This window comes from Coregonus clupeaformis, chromosome 19, assembly GCF_020615455.1.
Source record: "Coregonus clupeaformis isolate EN_2021a chromosome 19, ASM2061545v1, whole genome shotgun sequence".
Taxonomy (NCBI): Eukaryota; Metazoa; Chordata; class Actinopteri; order Salmoniformes; family Salmonidae; genus Coregonus; species Coregonus clupeaformis.
The window spans coordinates 24,591,904-24,612,084 of NC_059210.1; the positions used below are offsets into that span (position 1 = coordinate 24,591,904).

Sequence of the window (20,181 nt, forward strand, 5' to 3'; positions counted from 1 at the left end):
ATGCACTGTATGTTATATCAAACTTAGACTTTCAAATCTCTTATTCCCCAACAGGGGGACCCAGGTTTTTGTGGTCTGCTGTATCTCGAGCTCTGTCGTAGTCACATTGTTTCTGACACCTTTATCTGATTTGCAGTTCTTACCTTTCGAACAGTATTATGTGTTTGTAGGACTTGTAGTTGAAACCGAAATGTACTTCATGAGGGTAGTATACAATATTTTGCGTCATTTAGAAAATGTCACCAGAGGGGGTCAGAGTTCAAGGCAAAAACAAAAGGAGGTCGTCATGATTAACTTGTGCATTTTAGCTAATTAGCAAGTACTTACTACTTTTTTGCTACTTTGCAATACTTAGTATGCTCGCTAAACCTTTGACATAACCTCCTCCCAACTCCTAACCTTAAACCCTAGCCTAGCTAAATTGGAATTTGTAACATATTGTACGAATTGCAATTTGTAACATATCGTACGAAATGGATAGACATTAAATTAAAACATCCCATATGAATCGTAACATATCATACTAAATTGAGTGTCTCGGATTTACATACAGAATAATACCAAATGTTCTGAGACCACGTTGCAAGAGAAGGTATATAGGGCTTGTTCGCCTTTAGAATATATCTCTTGTAGAATTTAGCCCCAAGTCACATCACAGTGACTGCTCACCTATGCTCTCATTCGCCACCTTATTTAGATTCAAAGGCAAGCACAGTCAATCTGGATGAAAATTGGGGTTTATATTTTCGGTAGACAAAATAAACAACAATTCAAAACAACATATTCCCGCAAACAACTTCTACAAAGGACAAATATTAACATAGTTTTGTCCTTTCTCTTAATTCTCAGCTATGTGGTGGATGATGTAAAAACTGTTGGTTTCAGTAGGTGAGCTCTTGAATCAACTTTTCTCCTGCCAACATCAGGTTTGTTGTCATCCAAAACGTGTATGATTTGCAACTGGGTCTGCTCCATGCCTCAGTGGTGTAGGACTGGCTAAAACTGCAGGTCTCAGTTGATAGTGAGGACGTCACTCTGGATTTCGTGGCTCAGCTGGGTCTGTAAGTCACTCAGTTTCTTTTTCAGCACTGCCAGAGCAGACATGACGATGGTCTCCGGTCGCAGTGAGCCACACGTCTCCACATTGTAATAGAACCTGCAAAGGTTTGCGACAACATAAATTAACAGTGACGTCTCTGCCATCTTCCTCGATCATTATTCACCATCTGTCATCACATACTGCTGTAATAATCAAAACTTCTATCACTTACAGTTACTGTCCTCATAGGAATGGACAGTGGACACTGATGATTAGGGATGGGCATTTGAATTGATTTCACTACCATTCAAATAATATATATGTTCAGATATCTGGGTAGATGTTTTAAAGATTATTGTTGTTGTTGAAACATCAATGGAGACTTGCTCGTGCGAGAGCCGGTGCGCTCTGCTTGTTTCAGCAAACGGGTGGGGGAAGGGCGAGAGAGAAAGTAGCCAAACCGACTCCTGCTAGTTAGACAAACGTATTGCTGCCATAGGTTATCTATCATACCATCTGGTAGTGCCTGTCTTGACTGCATCACATTGTTGTACCTAAAGAAGCTAGCCTGCTAAGTTAGCCAGCTAGCTAGCTAAAGTAGCAAGGCTAATTGACTAAATGTTGCTGTGCTCCCAGTACGTGTCTACAACAACTCCATTAATATGAAACAACAGCCTACCTGTTGGTTGATCATTGTAGCCACCTACTTCTCATTTAATCAACTTAGCCAATTCTATTTTGCATTGATTAGAAATCTCCCACTTCGCTTGCTACACATGGACTGACTGTAGCGCTGCTTTGATTGACCGACAATAACAACAAGCTAGTGTGAAATGTGTGTAGGCTACCGGTGAGTCTTTTTTTAATGGGGTGCAACATGTGTTAACATGTAATGGTCTATCCTTGTATGCTATGTAGCAATGTCACAGATAATTGTATTACATTTTAGACAAAGTCTTATCATTGTTAAAATAGGCCTATATTTGTTCTCCTCAAAAATGAATACTCTCCCAAGTAATCGAATACCAACATCTGTTTGAGTATTCGAATAACCGTGCCCATTCCTACTGATGATGCACACCCTAAATGCTCCATAACAGACATGTAATTTACCTCTCAGGTTTGCCATTGGGGTCAAAGGGGGCTTGCACCTCATCCTCCTCAATCTCTGAGTATTCACTCTTTGGCCTGAGACAGAGAATAGCAGGGTCAATTCACATGGATAAACATTGAGTGACACTCTCCCTCACAGAATACTTTGTCTCTCCCTTAATAAATAATATTAAAATATAACACACCATTCCTCTGGCCGTGGGTACACAGTGTGCCTCAGAGCATTGTCTGGGTCATACTCAAAGGATACGCCGGCTGTAGGGTTCCACTTGGCATGCTCCTTGCCAAAGCCCTTCTTGGCGTAAGCTCTGAGACGCAGCTCCTGACCCTTTCGAAGCTTCACCAGCAAAATGTCTGACAAGACGAAGGAGGCAGAGTCGAGAGAGAGAGAAACAGAGGCAACGTGTGTAAGAGACCAAATATTTATAATAAAATGCTGTAATAGAAGACCACGGGGAAGAGCAGCTCACCGTCCTGTTCAACATAGTCATTGGGATCATTGTCTCGACTCTTGGAGGTCACCTGAAGATCAGATAATATAAAAGTCAACTCGGTCCTGAAGAAAATAGTAAGGAAAATCTTTATGTTGAATTATGGTTGAATGGAAGCTCACTGACAGGGATGACTCGAGGGTGGTTGGACAGCAGGTCTCGTGAGGTCACATGCCGGGTCTGGTCCTCCGTGCAGCGAACGTCCAGCGTCAATTCAACAGAGCATTCTGGGCAGAAATCGTCACATGTACAGTCCTGTGGTAGAGGGGAAGAGAGGGGCATAGCATTAGGGGTTTCATCTTCAAGTGAGCATGGCTGGCAATGTTACCTTCAGCCATCTTCCTCAGGTGTCCAAATGCTTACTCTGGAGTACTGCATCTTGTCCACAACGTCATCACTGGTGAGAGGGATAAGACCTGAAAATGTGATCATAGTTAGTGATCAGTGCAATATCGGCATACAGAAGACACCAGAAGGGACAAAAACAAAGACGTATAATACACTACATACCCACTCTGTGAGCAATGAACTCATCGTGGATAACAGAAGAATTTGCATCAATTTGAATCCAATCAATAGCTGAAATGAGACATGAGATGAACACTTACATTAACCATTGCGGCGAGGACATGGATCTTACAAGTCTACTACACATTCATAATGTTATTAATAAGAACAAGCACAGGAGATAGATGATCTTACCTATTGTTGCAACCTCTGACATAAAGACACGTCGGATGGAATTTGCAACCCTGTATAATCAGACAACACATGTGAAAGAACACGTTAACATTGTAACTTCAGCCAATAGCAAGCTCATGTAATATTTAAGCTTATGATCCAGCTAGCCCTCCGGGATGATGAGCAGGCACTACGACCCAGCACTAGTCTCGAAAAAATCCCAGACCTGCACAATATATACAAAAGTATGTGGACTCGAGCACACAGCCATGCAATCTCCATAAACAAACATTGGCAGTAGAATGGCCTTACTGAAGAGCTCAGTGACTTTCAACGTGGCACCATCATGATGCCACCTTTCCAATAACTCAGTTCGTCAAATTTCTGCCCTGGTAGAGTTACCCCAGTCAACTGTAAGTGCTGTTATTGTGAAGTGGCAACGTCTAGGAGCAACAACGGCTCAGCCGCGAAGTGGTAGGCCACACAAGCTCACAGAACGGGACCGCCGAGTGCTGAAGCGTGTAAGAATCGTCTGTCCTCGGTTGCAACACTCACTATTGAGTTCCAAACTGCCTCTGGAAGCAACGTCAGCACAACTGTTCGTCGGGAGCTTCATGAAATGGGTTTCCATGGCCGAGCAGCCACACACAAGCCTAAGATCACCACGCACAATGCCAAGCGTCGGTTGGAGTGGTGTAAAACTCGTCACTATTGGACTCTGGAGCAGTGGAAACGCGTTCTCTGGAGTGATGAATCAGGCATCACCATTTGGCAGTCCGACGGACAAATCTGGGTTTGGCGGATGCCAGGAGAACGCTACCTGCCCAAATGCATAGTGCCAACTGTAAAGTTTGGGGGAGGCGGTATAATGGTCTGGGGCTGTTTAACATGGTTCGGGCTAAGCCCCTTAATTCCAGTGAAGGGAAATCTTAATGCTACAGCATACAATGACATTCTAGACGATTCTGTACTTCCAACTTTCTGGCAACAGTTTGGGAAAGGCCCTCTCCTGTTTCACCATGACAATGCCCCCGTGCACAAAGTGATACCCATACAGAACTGGTTTGACGAGATCGGTGTGGAAGAACTTGACTGGCCTGCACAGAGCCCTGACCTCAACCCCATCGAACACCTTTGGGATTAATTGAAACGCCGAATGCGAGCCAGGCCTAATCGCCCAACATCAGTGCCCGACCTCACTAATGCTCTTGTGGCTGAATGGAAGCAAGTACCCGCAGCAATGTTCCAACATCTAGTGGAAAGCCTTCCCAGAAGAGTGGAGGCTATTATAGCAACAAAAGGGGGCCCAACTCCATATTAATGTCTATGATTTTGGAATGAGATGTTCGACGAGCAGGTGTCCACATACTTTCGGTCATATAGTGTATGTTGGAACATACATTGGTTACATCGTGGAACATAAACTCTGCAAAAAAAGAAGCGTCCCTTTTTCAGGACCCTGTCTTTCAAAGATAATTAGTAAAAATCCAAATAACTAAACAGATCTTCATTGTAAAGGTTTAAACACTGTTTCCCATGCTTGTTCAATGAACCATAAACAATTAATGAACATGCACCTGTGGAACGGTCGTTAAGACACTAACAGCTTACAGACGGTAGCCAATTAAGGTCACAGTTATGAAAACTTAGGACACTAAAGAGGCCTTTCTACTGACTCTGAAAAACACCAAAAGAAAGATGCCCAGGGTCCCTGCTCATCTGCGTGAACGTGCTTTAGGCATGCTGCAAGGCAGCATGAGGACTGCAGATGTGGCCAGGGCAATAAATTGCAATGTCCATACTGTGAGACGCCTAAGACAGCGCTACAGGGAGAAGGGACGGACAGCTGATCGTCCTCGCAGCGGCAGACCACGTGTAACAACACCTGCACAGGATCGGTACATCCGAACATCACACCTGCGGGACAGGTACAGGATGGCAACAACAACTGCCCGAGTTACACTAGGAACGCACAATCCCTCCATCAGTGCTCAGACTGTCCGCAATAGGCTGAGAGAGGCTGGACTGAGGGCTTGTAGGCCTGTTGTAAGGCAGGTCCTCACCAGACATCACTGGCAACAACTTCGCCTATGGGCACAAACCCACCGTCGCTGGACCAGACAGGACTGCCAAAAAGTGCTCTTCACTGACGAGTCGCGGTTTTGTCTCACCAGGTGTGATGGTCGGATTTGCGTTTATCGTCAAAGGAATGAGCGTTACACCGAGGCCTGTACTCTGGAGCGGGATCGATTTGGAGGTGGAGGGTCCGTCATGGTCTGGGGCGGTGTGTCACAGCATCATCGGACTGAGCTTGTTGTCATTGCAGGCAATCTCAACGCAGTGCGTTACAGGGAAGACATGCTCCTCCCTCATGTGGTACCTTTCCTGCAGGCTCATCCTGACATGATCCTCCAGCATGACAATGCCACCAGCCATACTGCACCAGTCGTTCTGTGTGTGATTTCCTGCAAGACAGGAATGTCTGTTCTGCCATGGCCAGTGAAGAGCCTGGATCTCAATCCCATTGAGCACGTCTGGGACCTGTTGGATCGGAGGGTGAGGGCTAGGGCCATTCCCCCCAGAAATGTCTGGGAACTTGCAGGTGCCTTGGTTGAAGAGTGGGGTAACATCTCACAGCAAGAACTGGCAAATCTGGTGCAGTCCATGAGGAGGAGATGCACTGCAGTACTTGATGCAGCTGGTGGCCACACCAGATACTGACTGTTACTTTTGATTTTGAACCCCCCTTTGTTCAGGGACACATTATTCAATTTATGTTAGTCACATGTCTGTGGAACTTCTTCAGTTTATGTCTCTGTTGTTGAATCTTATGTTCATGCAAATATTTACACATGCTAAGTTTGTTGAAAATAAACGCAGTTGACAGTGGGAGGACGTTTCTTTTTTTTTGCTGAGTTTACATTGGTTACATCGTGGGAGGCAACCCGTCTCTCGGCTGCTCCCTCCCAGCAAGCCAACTAGTGACCTAACGCGTTAGTCGAAAATTCCATTGCTGCTTCATCATTCACGTGCATACATTAAGATTAAAACATGGACATATTTAATGCTGTAGTTATTTCAATTAAGTATCAGCGGGCGCCAGCTACTCATTGGCTACGTAACGAGCTAGTTAGCTAGCTAACGTTTGGATAATCCATTGAATAGCTACTCACGACAGGTCGGTGTTCTCTATGACAAATTTAACATTCTCATCCGTCAATTCTGTGATTTTCACTATTGGCTGGTTAGCATACGGCATAATTAACGTATAAGAAAAGCAATATAAAGTAACGTTAGCATAGCACAGATACAAGTTCTGTGTCGGTCTGTCTCGAAAACAACGCGGCCGCGGCGAAATCAGTCGACTACTACTAAAATAGCCAAAATAAAATTACGTCTGTGATTGGTCACCAAGTCGTAGTAGGCGGGTTCTTTTGAACATCCGGGTCACACCTTTCCCCCATGACGTCAAGAAAGAGGTTTCAAAATAAAAGTTTAGTGCGCCTGGGTAAAATACTTATGCCGCGTTCAAATCAACTGGGAACTCGGAAATCTCTGACTTCACACTTTAGTGGGAAAAATCGTTTTGAACGGTCATCCAACTCGGAAATCTGGCATCTTTCTAGAACTCCGACTTTCTGACCTGAAGATTGCTGATGTCATGATTTGATCTAGTTTTTTTCTGAGTTCCCCATTGTCTTGAAAGCGCCAACAGCATAGGTATGACCATAGTAAAATCCATACAGGACCCCCCACAACATAAATCAATAACAAAACAAAAATAATAAACAACATTGTTTTGTTTAAATTAATCTGTAATTTATTTAGGAACTCTCAATGGAGCCGAACCAAAAACTTTAAAATACAATCAAATTTTTGCATCCTTTATACAAAAGGAAAAGGGATAGGAGTGGATGTGAGGGACAACCGTTTCAAACTGGACGAAAGTGAAACCTCATACCAACCCACTTTACAAATGGAAAAACCAGACCTAAGGCACAATAATAGTTTTATAGTGGATAAAGGCGACTAAGCAATAAAACAAACCAACACGATAGGGTATTACAGATAAGAGAATAAATGCCTGAGCTGTGAGCACAGAAGCTGATCTTCAATGCCTCACACACAAACCCCTGACTGGCAGAGATCAGAGGGGATGGGAAGGGGGTGGTGAAACAGAAATAGCAATCTTGTTTCATCGTCTCCGGTTAATCCCTGTTAGATTCTTCAGCTGAAAAAAAAAACAAGGAAATCTCCAGTCACTACTAAACACACAGAATACAATGGGTATTAGACAAAGTGTAAGACATTAAAACATTTAAACAATGTAGGATTCTGAAGACAATGCCTGGAGAAGCGTTTAAAATTTCAATTTGTAATAATAATCCTTTGTTCTGTGCATCCCAAACGTGCATATTATCTCTCTAGCACCCTCACCGTAACAGCAGCTCCCATAAACCCCTGCGCCACTGCTTCTCCTGTAGATACTGCCTACAGGACACAATAGCAAAAGAGATGTAAATTACACATATTGAGTTCCCTTAATATAGGTTGTATACTAGTGAGTTCTTTCTAATGATTTATATTTTTTAATTGTATCACTAGTGACCTTTTACATCATTAAAGGGACTATGCACAGACTGAGGAAATGGTACCTGTTTGGCGGTGCCAGCCATGTTGACAATATCCTGGATTCGGTTTTCAAGGAAGTTCCAGGTGTCCTGGAAGTCTTCTGAGGAGTCCTGTATCATCACTAGCTCAGTGGTGTTATAGATCCCTGTCAGCGCAGCCCGTTTCGTATACCAGTTCAACTGATATGGGAAAAAAGTGAAAACTAAATAACAAAGATTTTGACACATAGACATACTATTAAAGTGGTTGTTGAAAGACAAAAACCTTAATCAAGGGAAAAATGTGGATTGGGCTGATTGAAAACAATTGACAAATAATGTCAGTAGCACCCACATGTACAATTAATGAGAATAGGAGGGCATTGGAGATGGATTAATGGGGTAAACAGAGTTAAAAGTGAGAGAGACAAGGAGAGTGCAATGTGAGGAGAGGTGGTGAGTAGTAACCTTTGCAGAGGCAGGCCGGATAGTATGAGGTGCCTGATGAAAGGGGGTGAGGAAGACATGGGGAGAGGGGTACTTAGGCTGAGAGGGTCGACTCACATCTGTGGAACGGTCTCCAGCATAGTACCAGATATCATCCACCAGGGTGGAGAGGTGCTTCAGACTGTCTGGGATGTTGTGTGGGAGGAGCAGAATACTCATAGCCTGGAGAGGAGAAAGGAAGATATAATTTAATCAGCAGAAAAAAAAACAGATGCCTGTTACTGAGTGTAATACTAAAATAAAATATATTTGGGAGAGACTAATGTTGATGGCAAAGTGATACATTTGCTCAAGTAAGCTACAGTGGGGAGAACAAGTATTTGATACACTGCCGATTTTGCAGGTTTTCCTACTTACAAAGCATGTAGAGGTCTGTAATCAAAAATCCTGAAAATCACATTGTATGATTTTTAAGTAATTAGTTTGCATTTTATTGCATGACATAAGTATTTGATCACCTACCAACCAGTAAGAATTCCGGCTCTCACAGACCTGTTAGTTTTTCTTTAAGAAGCCCTCCTGTTCTCCACTCATTACGTGTATTAACTGCACCTGTTTGAACTCGTTACCTGTATAAAAGACACTTGTCCACACACTCAATCAAACAGACTCCAACCTCTCCACAATGGCCAAGACCAGAGAGCTGTGTAAGGACATCAGGGATAATATTGTAGATCTGCACAAGGCTGGGATGGGCTACAGGACAATAGGCAAGCAGCTTGGTGAGAAGGCAACAACTGTTGGCGCAATTATTAGAAAATGGAAGAAGTTCAAGATGACGGTCAATCACCATCGGTCTGGGGCTCCATGCAAGATCTCACCTCGTGGGGCATCAATGATCATGAGGAAGGTGAGAGATCAGCCCAGAACTACACGGCAGGACCTGGTCAATGACCTGAAGAGAGCTGGGACCACAGTCTCAAAAAAAAACATTCGTAACACACTACGCCGTCATGGATTAAAATCCTGCAGCGCACGCAAGGTCCCCCTGCTCAAGCCAGCACATGTCCAGGCCCGTCTGAAGTTTGCCAATGACCATCTGGATGATCCAGAGGAGGAATGGGAGAAGGTCATGTGGTCTGATGAGACAAAAATATAGCTTTTTGGTCTAAACTCCACTCGCCGTGTTTGGAGGAAGAAGAAGGATGAGTACAACCCCAAGAACACCATCCCAACCGTGAAGCATGGAACTGGAAACATCATTCTTTGGGGATGCTTTTCTGCAAAGGGGACAGGACGACTGCACCGTATTGAGGGGAGGATGGATGGGGCCATGTATCGCGAGATCTTGGACAACAACCTCCTTCCCTCAGTAAGAGCATTGAAGATGGGTCGTGGCTGGGTCTTCCAGCATGACAATGACCCGAAACACACAGCCAGGGCAACTAAGGAGTGGCTCCGTAAGAAGCATCTCAAGGTCCTGGAGTGGCCTAGCCAGTCTCCAGACCTGAACCCAATAGAAAATCTTTGGAGGGAGCTGAAAGTCTGTATTGCCCAGCGACAGCCCCGAAACCTGAAGGATCTGGAGAAGGTCTGTATGGAGGAGTGGGCCAAAATCCCTGCTGCAGTGTGTGCAAACCTGGTCATAACCTACAGGAAACGTATGATCTCTGTAATTACAAACAAAGGTTTCTGTACCAAATATTAAGTTCTGCTTTTCTGATGTATCAAATACTTATGTCATGCAATAAAATGCAAATTAATTACTTAAAAATCATACAATGTGATTTTCTGGATTTTTGTTTTAGATTCCGTCTCTCACAGTTGAAGTGTACCTATGATAAATATTACAGACCTCTACATGCTTTGTAAGTAGGAAACCCTGCAAATATATGGCACATCTGTGCACAGGTTTAATAAATGGTTGCCTCTACTAGTGTATCAAGACGATGTTACAAGATTAGGCTACCTTATACCAATGAGTAGCCTGAACTGGTTTAAGGTGAAGAGATTAACTGTCACATGTCCAGTTTATGTCTAATTGTTATACTGTGTTGTGTGCAAGATACCTGTGGCCAATTATCGATATATGGGGTCAACATCCTCAATCTGGTCTCCACAGCATCTCTAAGAAACTCAGCAGTTTTCTTTGGTCTGCAAGAAATGATGTGGTTAACACATGCCCACACACACCAATAACAATGACATTCATGTTTAAATCCTAACTGCGCAGTAAAAGTGCACTATTTTGAACCTGCTAATTTGAGAGCATGATGGAGCTTACTCAGCCTGACCAAGTTGGATCTTGTTGTGCTGCTCTGCCAGCTGCTCTGTTAGCTGGGCATTGCACTGAGCGACGAAGTGCAAAACCAGGTCCCCTGCGCCATTCTGGAACATTTCACTGGAGGCTGCTGAGAGGCCCAGTGTCTGCTCCGAGGAAAACAGTAACAGAAAAGCAACAATTACATTTAGTCACATAGATAAATCTCTCCATCCACACAACTACAGTAAATTCAACTTCCTTCCACTCACCTCAGCCCCTGCTGAAATGGCCTCAAGAGTCCAACCATGTAGTGGGACAAAGTCCAGTGCAGCGTTAAGGATGTGTGCTTGCAGTTGCTCCTCTGTTTCATACTCTTCTCCTTGTTCTCCACTTTGGTCTGCATAACTGCAGCGACAATAGAGAGAACACAGCATACACCATTGGCATACACACATAAGTAACTTAAGAACCAAATGTCACATAAATGTTGTTCCAGAGGCATACACCACAACATGGTATTGTAATGTTATTATGCATTGGTTAAATGGGTGTCAGTTCAGTTTGGTGGAACCTAACCTAGTATTAGGCTGGGGAGCCTCCTTAGCAGCAGCTTCCTGCGTATATGTCGTAGTGTCGTTTTTAGATGGGTGGGCTTGGTAATGCTCGTGGAAGGTTGTAGTTGAGGATGCAGCAGAGGATGGGGGGACAGGGATGGACTTGTCCTTGTCCTCCTGAAGACAAAGTGCAGCACAGTGGAAGCCTCTTCTCAGGCCATTGCATTGGGGACTGGATGTTTTTTGAATTACCACTACAAGAAAAAAAGCAGAAAATTATGCTCTAATGATGTTCATACTGACACTTTGCATCCTGTGTCCTGACTGAGCACAAGTATTAACTAAGTTGGCTAATAATGGCAAATAATTATAGCTCCATAATACGGGGGGGTAATTTCAGGGTAAGAGTCACTATGTGAGTAGTTTGTGAAAGTACTTGGACAATGTAACCCCGTCACAATTTAAGGGGTTAGCCTAATTAGGTAGCGATGTTTATTGGATCGAAGAACTCAATACTTGCAGTTGTGATAACTAAATGTGTTTTCTTGCGTTGAGATTTAGTTTGCAAGGAGTAGCCAACATTGTTACCAGATTCTGTCCTTCATGATCACCTTCTCCGAAAAGTGACATTGGTTTGCTAGCTAGTTCGCAAGCTCCCTCGCGATTAAGACCTAAACCAATGTATACGATTACCAAAGCCAAGTTCCCGAGCTACTGGCTAATGCCTACAGACAAAGACCAACTAGCAAGTCTTGGCTCACCGCTGCCAAGACCCCGCAGGGCCCTTCCAACTCGTAGTCCTCTTAGCAGCGCCGCCATATCCAGCTGCTAACAGATTTTTTTAGACATCAGACGCATCATTTTTACGCGACTCTCTTAAGCAGCACGTAATATACGTCATTATTTTGACCGGAGAGGTAAGTTAGCAGGTCAGCTAACGTTGACCGAAAACCTTTTTGCCTTATTTAATGTTCAGAAAGTCTCAAAGTCAAAGCGGAATTACCACACACTTTTTGTGAATCTGCATAGCGAAAACATACATTTTGATGTGAACGTTTTGTCAGCTGTTAGCTAAACAACGTTAGCTACTAGCTAACTTTTGCGTCAAGCCGCTACCAGCTGTTTGGTAACTTGTCACAAAGAGAAAAGCACATTTGAACGTCTTTAATTAAACGAGACAACAAGACAATGTTGAAAACGTGATGTGCTAAAATAGGCTTGATGATGTCTGTATGACTGGCAGTAAGTACTATGCCAGAAACGTTTGGTTTCTAGTCGGTTCTAGAATATTCCATATTCACGTGTGTTCTATTTACATGGTAGCTTGGGTACCAGTCTCTTTAGCTAATCCACTCTCTGTACTCCATGTAATGTGCCAAAGAGATTGGCCTTTCTGCATGACCTTATTCATTATGTCCGTCCTGTCTCCCTGTAGCGCTGTTTTAGGCGTCTCACAATACGGACTTGCAATTTATTGCCCTGGCCACATCTGTAGTCCTCATGCCTCCTTGCAGTATGCCTAATGCACGTTCACGCAGATGAGCAGGGACCCTGGGCATCTTTCTTTTGGTGTTTTTCAGAGTCAGTAGAAAGGCCTCTTTAGTGTCCTAAGTTTTCATAACTGTGACCTTAATTGGCTACCGTCTGTAAGCTGTTAGTGTCTTAAAGACCATTCCACAGGTGCATGTTCATTAATTGTTTATGGTTAATTGAACAAGCACAGGAAACAGTGTTTAAACCCTTTACAATGAAGATCTGTGAAGTTATTTGGATTTTTACGAATTATCTTTGAAAGACAGGGTCCTGAAAAAGGAATGTTTCTTTTTTTGCTGAGTTTATATGATACTCTTACCTATGAGGTTGCTACAACCTAGCTTACAAATTAAAGTTTATAACGTAGGTGCACATGTCGAGACAAATTGGAGTAATCAAGGTGACAGATAATGACACATTCAATACCGCCTTGCACACTCTTGCCTGCATCTAGCAGATCTAGGGTGTAATCATTAGTCCAAACATTTCTGTTTTGCAACCAAAACGAGAGTTTCTATTGGACAAATTCAACGTAGGTCTATCCCCGTTTGTTCCGTTTAAGAAAAAAAAATTATCCAACAGAATCGACGGAATGAATACACCCCTGATCGCCCTCACACAGTTCACGTTCATATCAGCCACATACAAACAGCATCATCACTTTGCTTGTTGTATAATTCCTTCTCGCATCTACGCACTCTCATCCTCTCACCTATTTCCTTCGCTTGTGGACTTCAGTGCACAACACAACAGCTGTCTGTGAACAGATTTTTAAAAAAATCCAAGCCAAACCTTCATACCATAACCACTACACACAGTCTACATCGTTGTCACCATATTAGGTAACATTATTGTCAACATAGCGACTAGAACTAACGCGTTAATAAACCCACTACAATCATCCAGTACAGTGTACAGCAAACAGTTTAGCAGTTACACCGGCGGGCCCCGGTGGCAATAAATTAATAAAACCGAAAGCTTACCTTGACTTGGAAGAGTTCCAGTGTTGGATAGCCTTAGCCAGCTCACTTAACATAAATGTAATACCTCTCTATTTGAGCCAGGTGTTTGAATAGGCTAAATTAGCTAGGTGTATTAGTTAGCTAAGTAAGTGAAAGTGAAACAAATTCAACAAAATCTCTCTCTGCTGCTGCTTCTCAATTTTTGAAGAAATGTATTTGTTCAAAACTGTTCAATTATTGTTTCTCTCTATTTGAGTCAACTACTCACCACATTTTATGCGCTACAGTGCTAACTAGCTGTAGCTTATGCTTTCAGTACTAGATTCATTTTCTGATCCTTTGATTGGGTGGACAACATGTCAGTTCATGCTGCAAGAGCTCTGATAGGTTGGAGAATGTCTTCCGGAAGTCGTCATAATTACTGTGCAAGTCTATGGAATGGGGTGAGAACAATGAGCGTTCTAGGTTTAGTATTGAAGTCAGAGGAGGACGGAAAATAGCTGTCCTCCAGCTACACCATGGTGCTACCCTAGAGGGTGCTGTTGAGGCTACTGTAGACCTTCATTCCAAACAGTATGTTTTAATCCATTATTTGGTGACGTGAATATATCTAGTGTAGTTTTACCTAAAAAGGGTAACTTTTTTGTTTCATTTTTATGAAATTCACTGAGTAGGACGGTCCTCCCCTTCCTCCTCTGTGGAGCCTCCACTGCTTTCTGCCATCTTCAAATATGAACATTCTATCATTAATGAGCTCGAGGAGAACTGATTCGATTACCCTTACAGCTATCCTCAAATTTCAACGATAATGCAAATATTGGAATATTTTTCTCTCCACAGAACAAGTTGGAATAGCAATCGTTTCTCAAACTAAATAGCTACATACTGCAATTCAATCAGAAAACAGCTTAGTTTAGAGTTTAAGCCTCAAAATACAACAACTTGCCTAGCTAAGAGCTAAATGTTTTTGACTTTGGCATCTTTTTAGAACCCCACTTTCTGACCTGAAGATCACTGACGTCATGATTTGACCTAGTTTTTTTCCCGAGTTCACAGATGTCTTGAAAGCGCCATCAGACTAGATACATGGTGCTTTCAAGACAACTGGTAACACAGAAACAAATGAGGTCAAATCATGATGTCAGTGATCTTCAGGTCAGAAGGTGTCACTAGCTACCACAACCACAGTCATAAAACCCTGCCTATTTCTTGTTTTTCACCTTAAGTCGGAAACATAACCTTAACCACATCCCTAATCTTAGGCCTAACCTTAAATTAAGACCAAAAAGCTATTTTTACCTGAATTCCCAGTTGTCTTGAATGCACCAGGAATCTGAGACTGCCATCATTGAAGTCGTTTGTGGTGAGGAGGGGCACAGGGGCATTGTACAAAACAAAGACATCGGCGATTGGATCGTCTCTAACCAATCAGAGTATCAAAGCCAATGACGAATTTGCTTTGAGGGAACTTACTCAGCCTGACCAAGTTGGACCTGGTTGAAAGATTCCTTGCTACGCTTTACATTAGCCAATCTGTAGCGGTTATGGAGCGTCACATATCCCGTTATAACAACCCCTCCACAGTTTTCTTAATCTTAGCTCGTAATTTTTTTAGCACCCAAGTTTGGTAGCCTATGCTGTTGGATGGCCATAGGCATGGTTGTTCATGCGGTGGTTAAAATGTTTCACTGATCAAACGCTCTCATAAAATGTCCACGGCAACACTACAGGACCAAACGAGTTGGGTACAGGGATAGACATAATTTGTACATGCAAATCTGATTGGATACAGCGTTTGATTATTGGAATATCAGCCTCAATTTAAGCTTTTTTCTTTCTGAGGGCTAATCGGGGACATTTCCGGGGACAGCTCTAGCCGGGGACAGTCTGGTCACCTTACACTAATTAACCCTAATTCTTATGTCTGTGTAACTGATGCAAGGTGCTGGCTGTAACCAATCCAGAACAATTGTTATATCCCAACAGAAGTCAGTAAAGCATTCTGTTTGGAACAAGGTTTCTTTAAATTCTTTCTCAATCTTCAATCTACGACTCATGAGACAGCTACTATCAGGTACCGCTAATCTATTTGGTGGGCGAGTTTACTCCTCTGTCCCCAACACGTGGTGTCTTATCAGCATGACAGATACAGTGCATTCGGAACGTATTCAGACCCCTTGACTTTTTCCACGTTTTGTTACGTTACAGGCTTATATACTGAAATGAATTAAATTACTTTTTTCCCTCATCAATCTACACACAATACCCCATAATGACAAGGCGAAAACAGGTTTTTAGACATTTTTGCTAATTTATAGAAGATAAAAAACATAAATACCTTATTTACATAAGTATTCAGACCCTTTGCTATGAGACTCAAAATTGAGCTCAGGTGCATCCTGTTTCCATTGGTCATCCTTGAGAGGTTTCTACAACTTGATTGGAGTCCACCTGTGGTAAATTCAATGAATTGGACATGATTTGGAAAGGCACACACTTGTCTATATAATGTCCCACAGTTGACAGTGCATGTCAGAGCAAAAACCAAGCCATGAGGTCGAAGGAATTGTCCGTAGAGCTCCGAGACAGGATTGTGTCGAGGCACAGATCAGGGGAAGGGTACCAAAAAATGTCTGCAGGATTATAGGTCCCCAAGAACACAGTGGCCTCCATCATTCTTAAATGGAAGAATACATTTCCTTTAGCTGGCCACTTGGCCAAACTGAGCAATCGGGGGAGAAGGGCCTTGGTCAGGTAGATGACCAAGAACACGATGGTCACTGACAGAACTCCACAGTTCCTCTGTGGAGATGGGAGAACCTTCCAGAAGGTCAACCATCTCTGCAGCACTCCACAAATCAGGCCTTTATGGTAGCGTGGCCAGACGGAAATCACACCTTAGTAAAAGTCACATGACAGCCCGCTTGGAGTTTGCCAAAATGCACCTAAAGGACTCTCAGACCATGAGAAACAAGATTCTCGGGTCTGATGAAACCAAGATTGAACTCTTTGGCCTGAAGGCTAAGCATCACATCTGGAGGAAACCTGCCACCATCCCTACAGTGAAGCATGGTGGTGGCAGCATCATGCTGTGGGGATGTTTTTCAGCGGCAGGGACTGGGAGACTAGTCAGGATCAAGGGAAAGGTGAACGAAGCAAAATACAGAGAGATCCTTGATGAAAACCTGCTCCAGAGCGCTCAGGACCTCAGACTGGGGCGACGGTTCACCTTCCAACAGGACAACGACCCTAAGCACACAGCAAGGACAACGCAGGAGTGGCAAGTCTCTGAATGTCCTTGAGTGGCCCAGCCAGAGCCCGGACTTGAACCCGATCAAACATCTCTGGAGGGACCTGGAAATAGCTGTGCAGCGATGCTCCCCATCCAACCTGACAGAGCTTGAGAGGATCTGCAGAGAAGAATGGGAGAAACTCCCTAAATACAGGTGTGCCAAGCATGTAGTGTCATACCCAAGAAGACTCGAGGCTGTAATCGCTGCCAAAGGTGCTTCAACAAAGTACTGAGTAAAGGGTTTGAATATTTATGTAAATTTGATATTTCAGTTCTTAATTTTCAATAAATTGGCAAAAATGTCTAAAAACCTGTGTTTGCTTTGTCATTATGGGTTATTGTGTGTAGATTGATGAAGAAAACAAACAATTTAATCAATTTTAGAATAAGGCTGTAACGTAACAAAATGTGGGAAAAAGTCAAAGGGGTCTGAATACTTTCCAAATGCACTGTATGTTCTGTCCGCTCGGGTATCTCCATTTTGGGAGGAGTCAGTTATGGGACAGTGTCCGCAGTCTGTGGTGGTTTCTTTGGATCGATTTAATTGAAAATGCTAGTAAGTGTGTTAATATATTGACTGTTGCTCTGTTTGCAGGAGACCATGGCAGATATTGGTGTAAAAGCAGGGGATAAGGTGCTGTTGGTGTGGAGCCAGCCCTCATCCCCAACAACCCTGAAGGAGCTGGCAGAGAGTCTAGGGGCCATGGTTGGCTCTGAGGGCCGAGTGTCACTGGAGAATATGGAGAGACTTCTAATGTGTGAGTGACCCTTTCCTAAGGTTCTGTTTCAACAGTTGGCCAACGCTATATCAAAACTCATGCATGTCTAGGTCTGATATTCTATGCACTTGTTAAAAGGCATTGGATTGTAAAACTGCACCTGCTACTCCTTGTCTAACGATAAGGTGAGTCACCAATAGGCCTGTTCATCCTCTCCTTTCCTCAGCTTCACATGCAGCATCAACTTATGACTGGGTCCTCTCAAGTGTACTCTCTGACAGCTCTTCCGTTCACACCTCAGAGACGCTAGCAGAGATGGCCAGAGTGATAAAACCTGGTGGGAAACTAGTTCTAGAGGAACCTGTTACAGGTAAGGGGTGGAGAGAGCAAAGTCTCCATGGTCATTATTGAGGACACATAGTAAAGGACACTGTTTCTTGACACTTGATACCTGTCCTTTTTCTCAGGAACTAATGACCAACAAGTGAGGACTGCTGAGAAGCTTATGTCAGCCTTGAAGTTGTCTGGCCTGGTGTCTGTGACTGAGGTGAGTAAACCAGCACTGGAATGGTAAATATCCACTCCTCCAGGTTCTGTGTATACTGACTCATTTTTTGTTTACCAACATTGGCAGATCAGTAAAGGACCCCTGACCCCAAAAGCTTTTTCTGCCCTGAGGACATCTACAGGCTTCCAGGGGAACATTCTCTCCAGGGTGCGCATGTCTGCTTTTAAACCCAACTTTGAGGTGGGCTCCTCTAGCCAGCTGAAGCTTTCCTTTGGGAAAAAGACCCCAAAACCAGGTATGTGGAGTTCTCCTTTCTTCTGTTACCATTTCAAACTTTTCCTCTTGCCTCTGGCCTCCCTTTAAAATGGTATTCATTTTCTTGTTACAGAAGACAAACCTGCTCTTGACCCCAATGCTGCCAAGGCATGGACCCTGTCAGCCAATGACATGGATGATGATGATGTGGTGAGTGTTTGGTTGTATTTGTGTGTATATCTATATGATTTATGGCATTCGATGGGTGTCTCAATATGCCATTCCCCTGTCTCTTCAGGACCTGGTAGACTCAGATGCTCTCCTGGATGCAGATGATCTCAAGAAGCCAGATGCAGCCTCCCTCAAGGCGCCCTCCTGTGGTGACGGAACAACCAAGAAAAAGAAGGCTTGCAAGAACTGGTGAGAAACACCCCTCACCCTTTCTTTGGTTACAGAAAAGAGGGCTCATCCAGACACCAACAAGATCGCTGGAGTCATAACCAAGAGACATGAGTGATGAAGTTCAACTGATTATTGAAAATGGAGATAATCACACATGGTTGCCTTGTATCATTTGTCATTACTCCTCCTATGTAGCTCTTGTGGTCTTGCTGAGGAGTTGGAACAGGAAAGCAAGGGTGCCCAGATGATCAGCCAGCCCAAGTCAGCGTGTGGAAGTGTGAGTGTCACTCTTTGCCCATATGCAACCATCATACTGTAGCTTTCTATCCGTGTCGGCACATGTATCTTTGTGAAGCCAGTTTGTAATTGTTGACCTTACCTTTTTATCTGTATTTCAGTGTTACCTGGGTGATGCCTTCCGATGTGCCAGCTGCCCGTATCTTGGGATGCCTGCCTTTAAACCTGGGGAGAAGGTTGTCCTGGCCAACACAGGGCTAAATGATGCCTAGGAACACTTTTTTTCTGTAGTGTCGCATTATTTACATTCCTTACACCCTGCTAACCTACCAACCCCTGGAGCAATATTCCCTATTTTTTTGGCACTGAGAAAATTTCAGGTCTACTGTGCGCAAACTTGAACGTTGTGAAAGTTCTGTGCAACTTCCGCGCGTTTACTGTGAACGCTGAGGCTGTACCCACTTTAAGTTAGTTTTAACTGTTGTCAAGTAAGCTACTGTGGCTATTTGATCATAATGTAGGCCTACCAGAGTGGCCTACCATCAAAAACAATGGAGAAAATGCATCCCATAACATTTAAACATGGAAATAGCTGTTCTATCATTCAGCCTAAAGTAGCAGCCAATGAATGGTTTTCAATGTAGGTCTACATTCCATAAGACTTTTGAAAAAAACATGCAGGGCTTAACATTAACCTGTTTATCCACTTGTCCTTCAGACAAGGAGGTTACTGAAAATTTTGTTTGATGCAAGAAACCACTTTACAAAATAAAATAAATTATTATTCCCATACCATTATTACATAGAATCAGACAAGTTATGCTACCCTCTGCCTATTGGCTACTTAGCTTATTCAAGCCTGTCTCAAAATACAACATTGCCCCTTTACCTGACTCGCTTTTCCAAGATGTCTAGAAATGTACATGTTTTGTGCTCTTGTAGGAAGCAATCACTCCCCTATTGCTGACTACAAATTATCTATAACTGGGCTAATAACTCATTAACTAGCAAAGGATATTAACAAAATGTGCACACATGGCTACATGCAGCTCTCGCTTTGATCTCAAAACAAGCG

The 20,181-nt window shown here is 43.3% G+C and overlaps 3 protein-coding genes across 3 annotated transcripts; 1 reads left to right on the plus strand and 2 right to left on the minus strand.

Moving 5' to 3' along the window:
- Positions 1-719: 719 nt before the first annotated feature.
- Positions 720-6,704, minus strand: LOC121531800 (DNA-directed RNA polymerase II subunit RPB3). The gene is made up of 9 exons (XM_041837266.2): positions 6,498-6,704; positions 3,346-3,395; positions 3,154-3,222; positions 3,007-3,059; positions 2,770-2,898; positions 2,623-2,674; positions 2,338-2,506; positions 2,153-2,227; positions 720-1,156 (listed from the first exon to the last, which is right to left on the minus strand). Exons 1-9 carry the CDS (start codon positions 6,581-6,583, stop codon positions 1,012-1,014), a joined length of 828 nt encoding a protein of 275 aa, XP_041693200.1. The 5' UTR covers positions 6,584-6,704; the 3' UTR covers positions 720-1,011.
- A 423-nt stretch (positions 6,705-7,127) lies between these two features.
- On the minus strand, positions 7,128-12,065 carry LOC121531798 (ubiquinone biosynthesis protein COQ9-B, mitochondrial). The gene is made up of 9 exons (XM_041837264.1): positions 11,960-12,065; positions 11,221-11,452; positions 10,914-11,049; positions 10,666-10,808; positions 10,451-10,535; positions 8,499-8,603; positions 7,980-8,135; positions 7,762-7,815; positions 7,128-7,555 (listed from the first exon to the last, which is right to left on the minus strand). The coding sequence occupies exons 1-9, from the start codon at positions 12,015-12,017 to the stop codon at positions 7,520-7,522; spliced, it is 1,005 nt and encodes a 334-aa protein (XP_041693198.1). The 5' UTR covers positions 12,018-12,065; the 3' UTR covers positions 7,128-7,519.
- Positions 12,052-19,839, plus strand: LOC121531799 (anamorsin-B). Its single transcript, XM_041837265.2, has 9 exons — positions 12,052-12,115; positions 17,581-17,743; positions 17,931-18,074; positions 18,172-18,251; positions 18,339-18,507; positions 18,601-18,677; positions 18,766-18,887; positions 19,065-19,146; positions 19,268-19,839. Exons 2-9 carry the CDS (start codon positions 17,587-17,589, stop codon positions 19,376-19,378), a joined length of 942 nt encoding a protein of 313 aa, XP_041693199.1. The 5' UTR covers positions 12,052-12,115; positions 17,581-17,586; the 3' UTR covers positions 19,379-19,839.
- The last annotated feature ends 342 nt before the right edge of the window (positions 19,840-20,181 follow it).

What these genes read in the sequence shown, in the direction of transcription:
- LOC121531799 (XM_041837265.2), top strand. Translation starts at nt 17,587, where the DNA reads ATGGCAGATATTGGTGTAAAAGCAGGGGATAAGGTGCTGTTGGTGTGG. An exon ending in GCCTGGTGTCTGTGACTGAG is followed by an intron (nt 18,252 to 18,338) that starts GTGAGTAAACCA and finishes CAACATTGGCAG; the next exon opens with ATCAGTAAAGGACCCCTGAC. An exon ending in CCAAGTCAGCGTGTGGAAGT is followed by an intron (nt 19,147 to 19,267) that starts GTGAGTGTCACT and finishes TCTGTATTTCAG; the next exon opens with TGTTACCTGGGTGATGCCTT.
- LOC121531800 (XM_041837266.2), bottom strand. Translation starts at nt 6,583, where the DNA reads ATGCCGTATGCTAACCAGCCAATAGTGAAAATCACAGAATTGACGGAT. An exon ending in ACAAGATGCAGTACTCCAGA is followed by an intron (nt 2,899 to 3,006) that starts GTAAGCATTTGG and finishes CCTCTACCACAG; the next exon opens with GACTGTACATGTGACGATTT. An exon ending in TGACTATGTTGAACAGGACG is followed by an intron (nt 2,507 to 2,622) that starts GTGAGCTGCTCT and finishes TCGTCTTGTCAG; the next exon opens with ACATTTTGCTGGTGAAGCTT.
- LOC121531798 (XM_041837264.1), bottom strand. Translation starts at nt 12,017, where the DNA reads ATGGCGGCGCTGCTAAGAGGACTACGAGTTGGAAGGGCCCTGCGGGGT. An exon ending in ATCCAACTTGGTCAGGCTGA is followed by an intron (nt 10,536 to 10,665) that starts GTAAGCTCCATC and finishes CATTTCTTGCAG; the next exon opens with ACCAAAGAAAACTGCTGAGT. An exon ending in TGGCTGGCACCGCCAAACAG is followed by an intron (nt 7,816 to 7,979) that starts GTACCATTTCCT and finishes TGTGTCCTGTAG; the next exon opens with GCAGTATCTACAGGAGAAGC.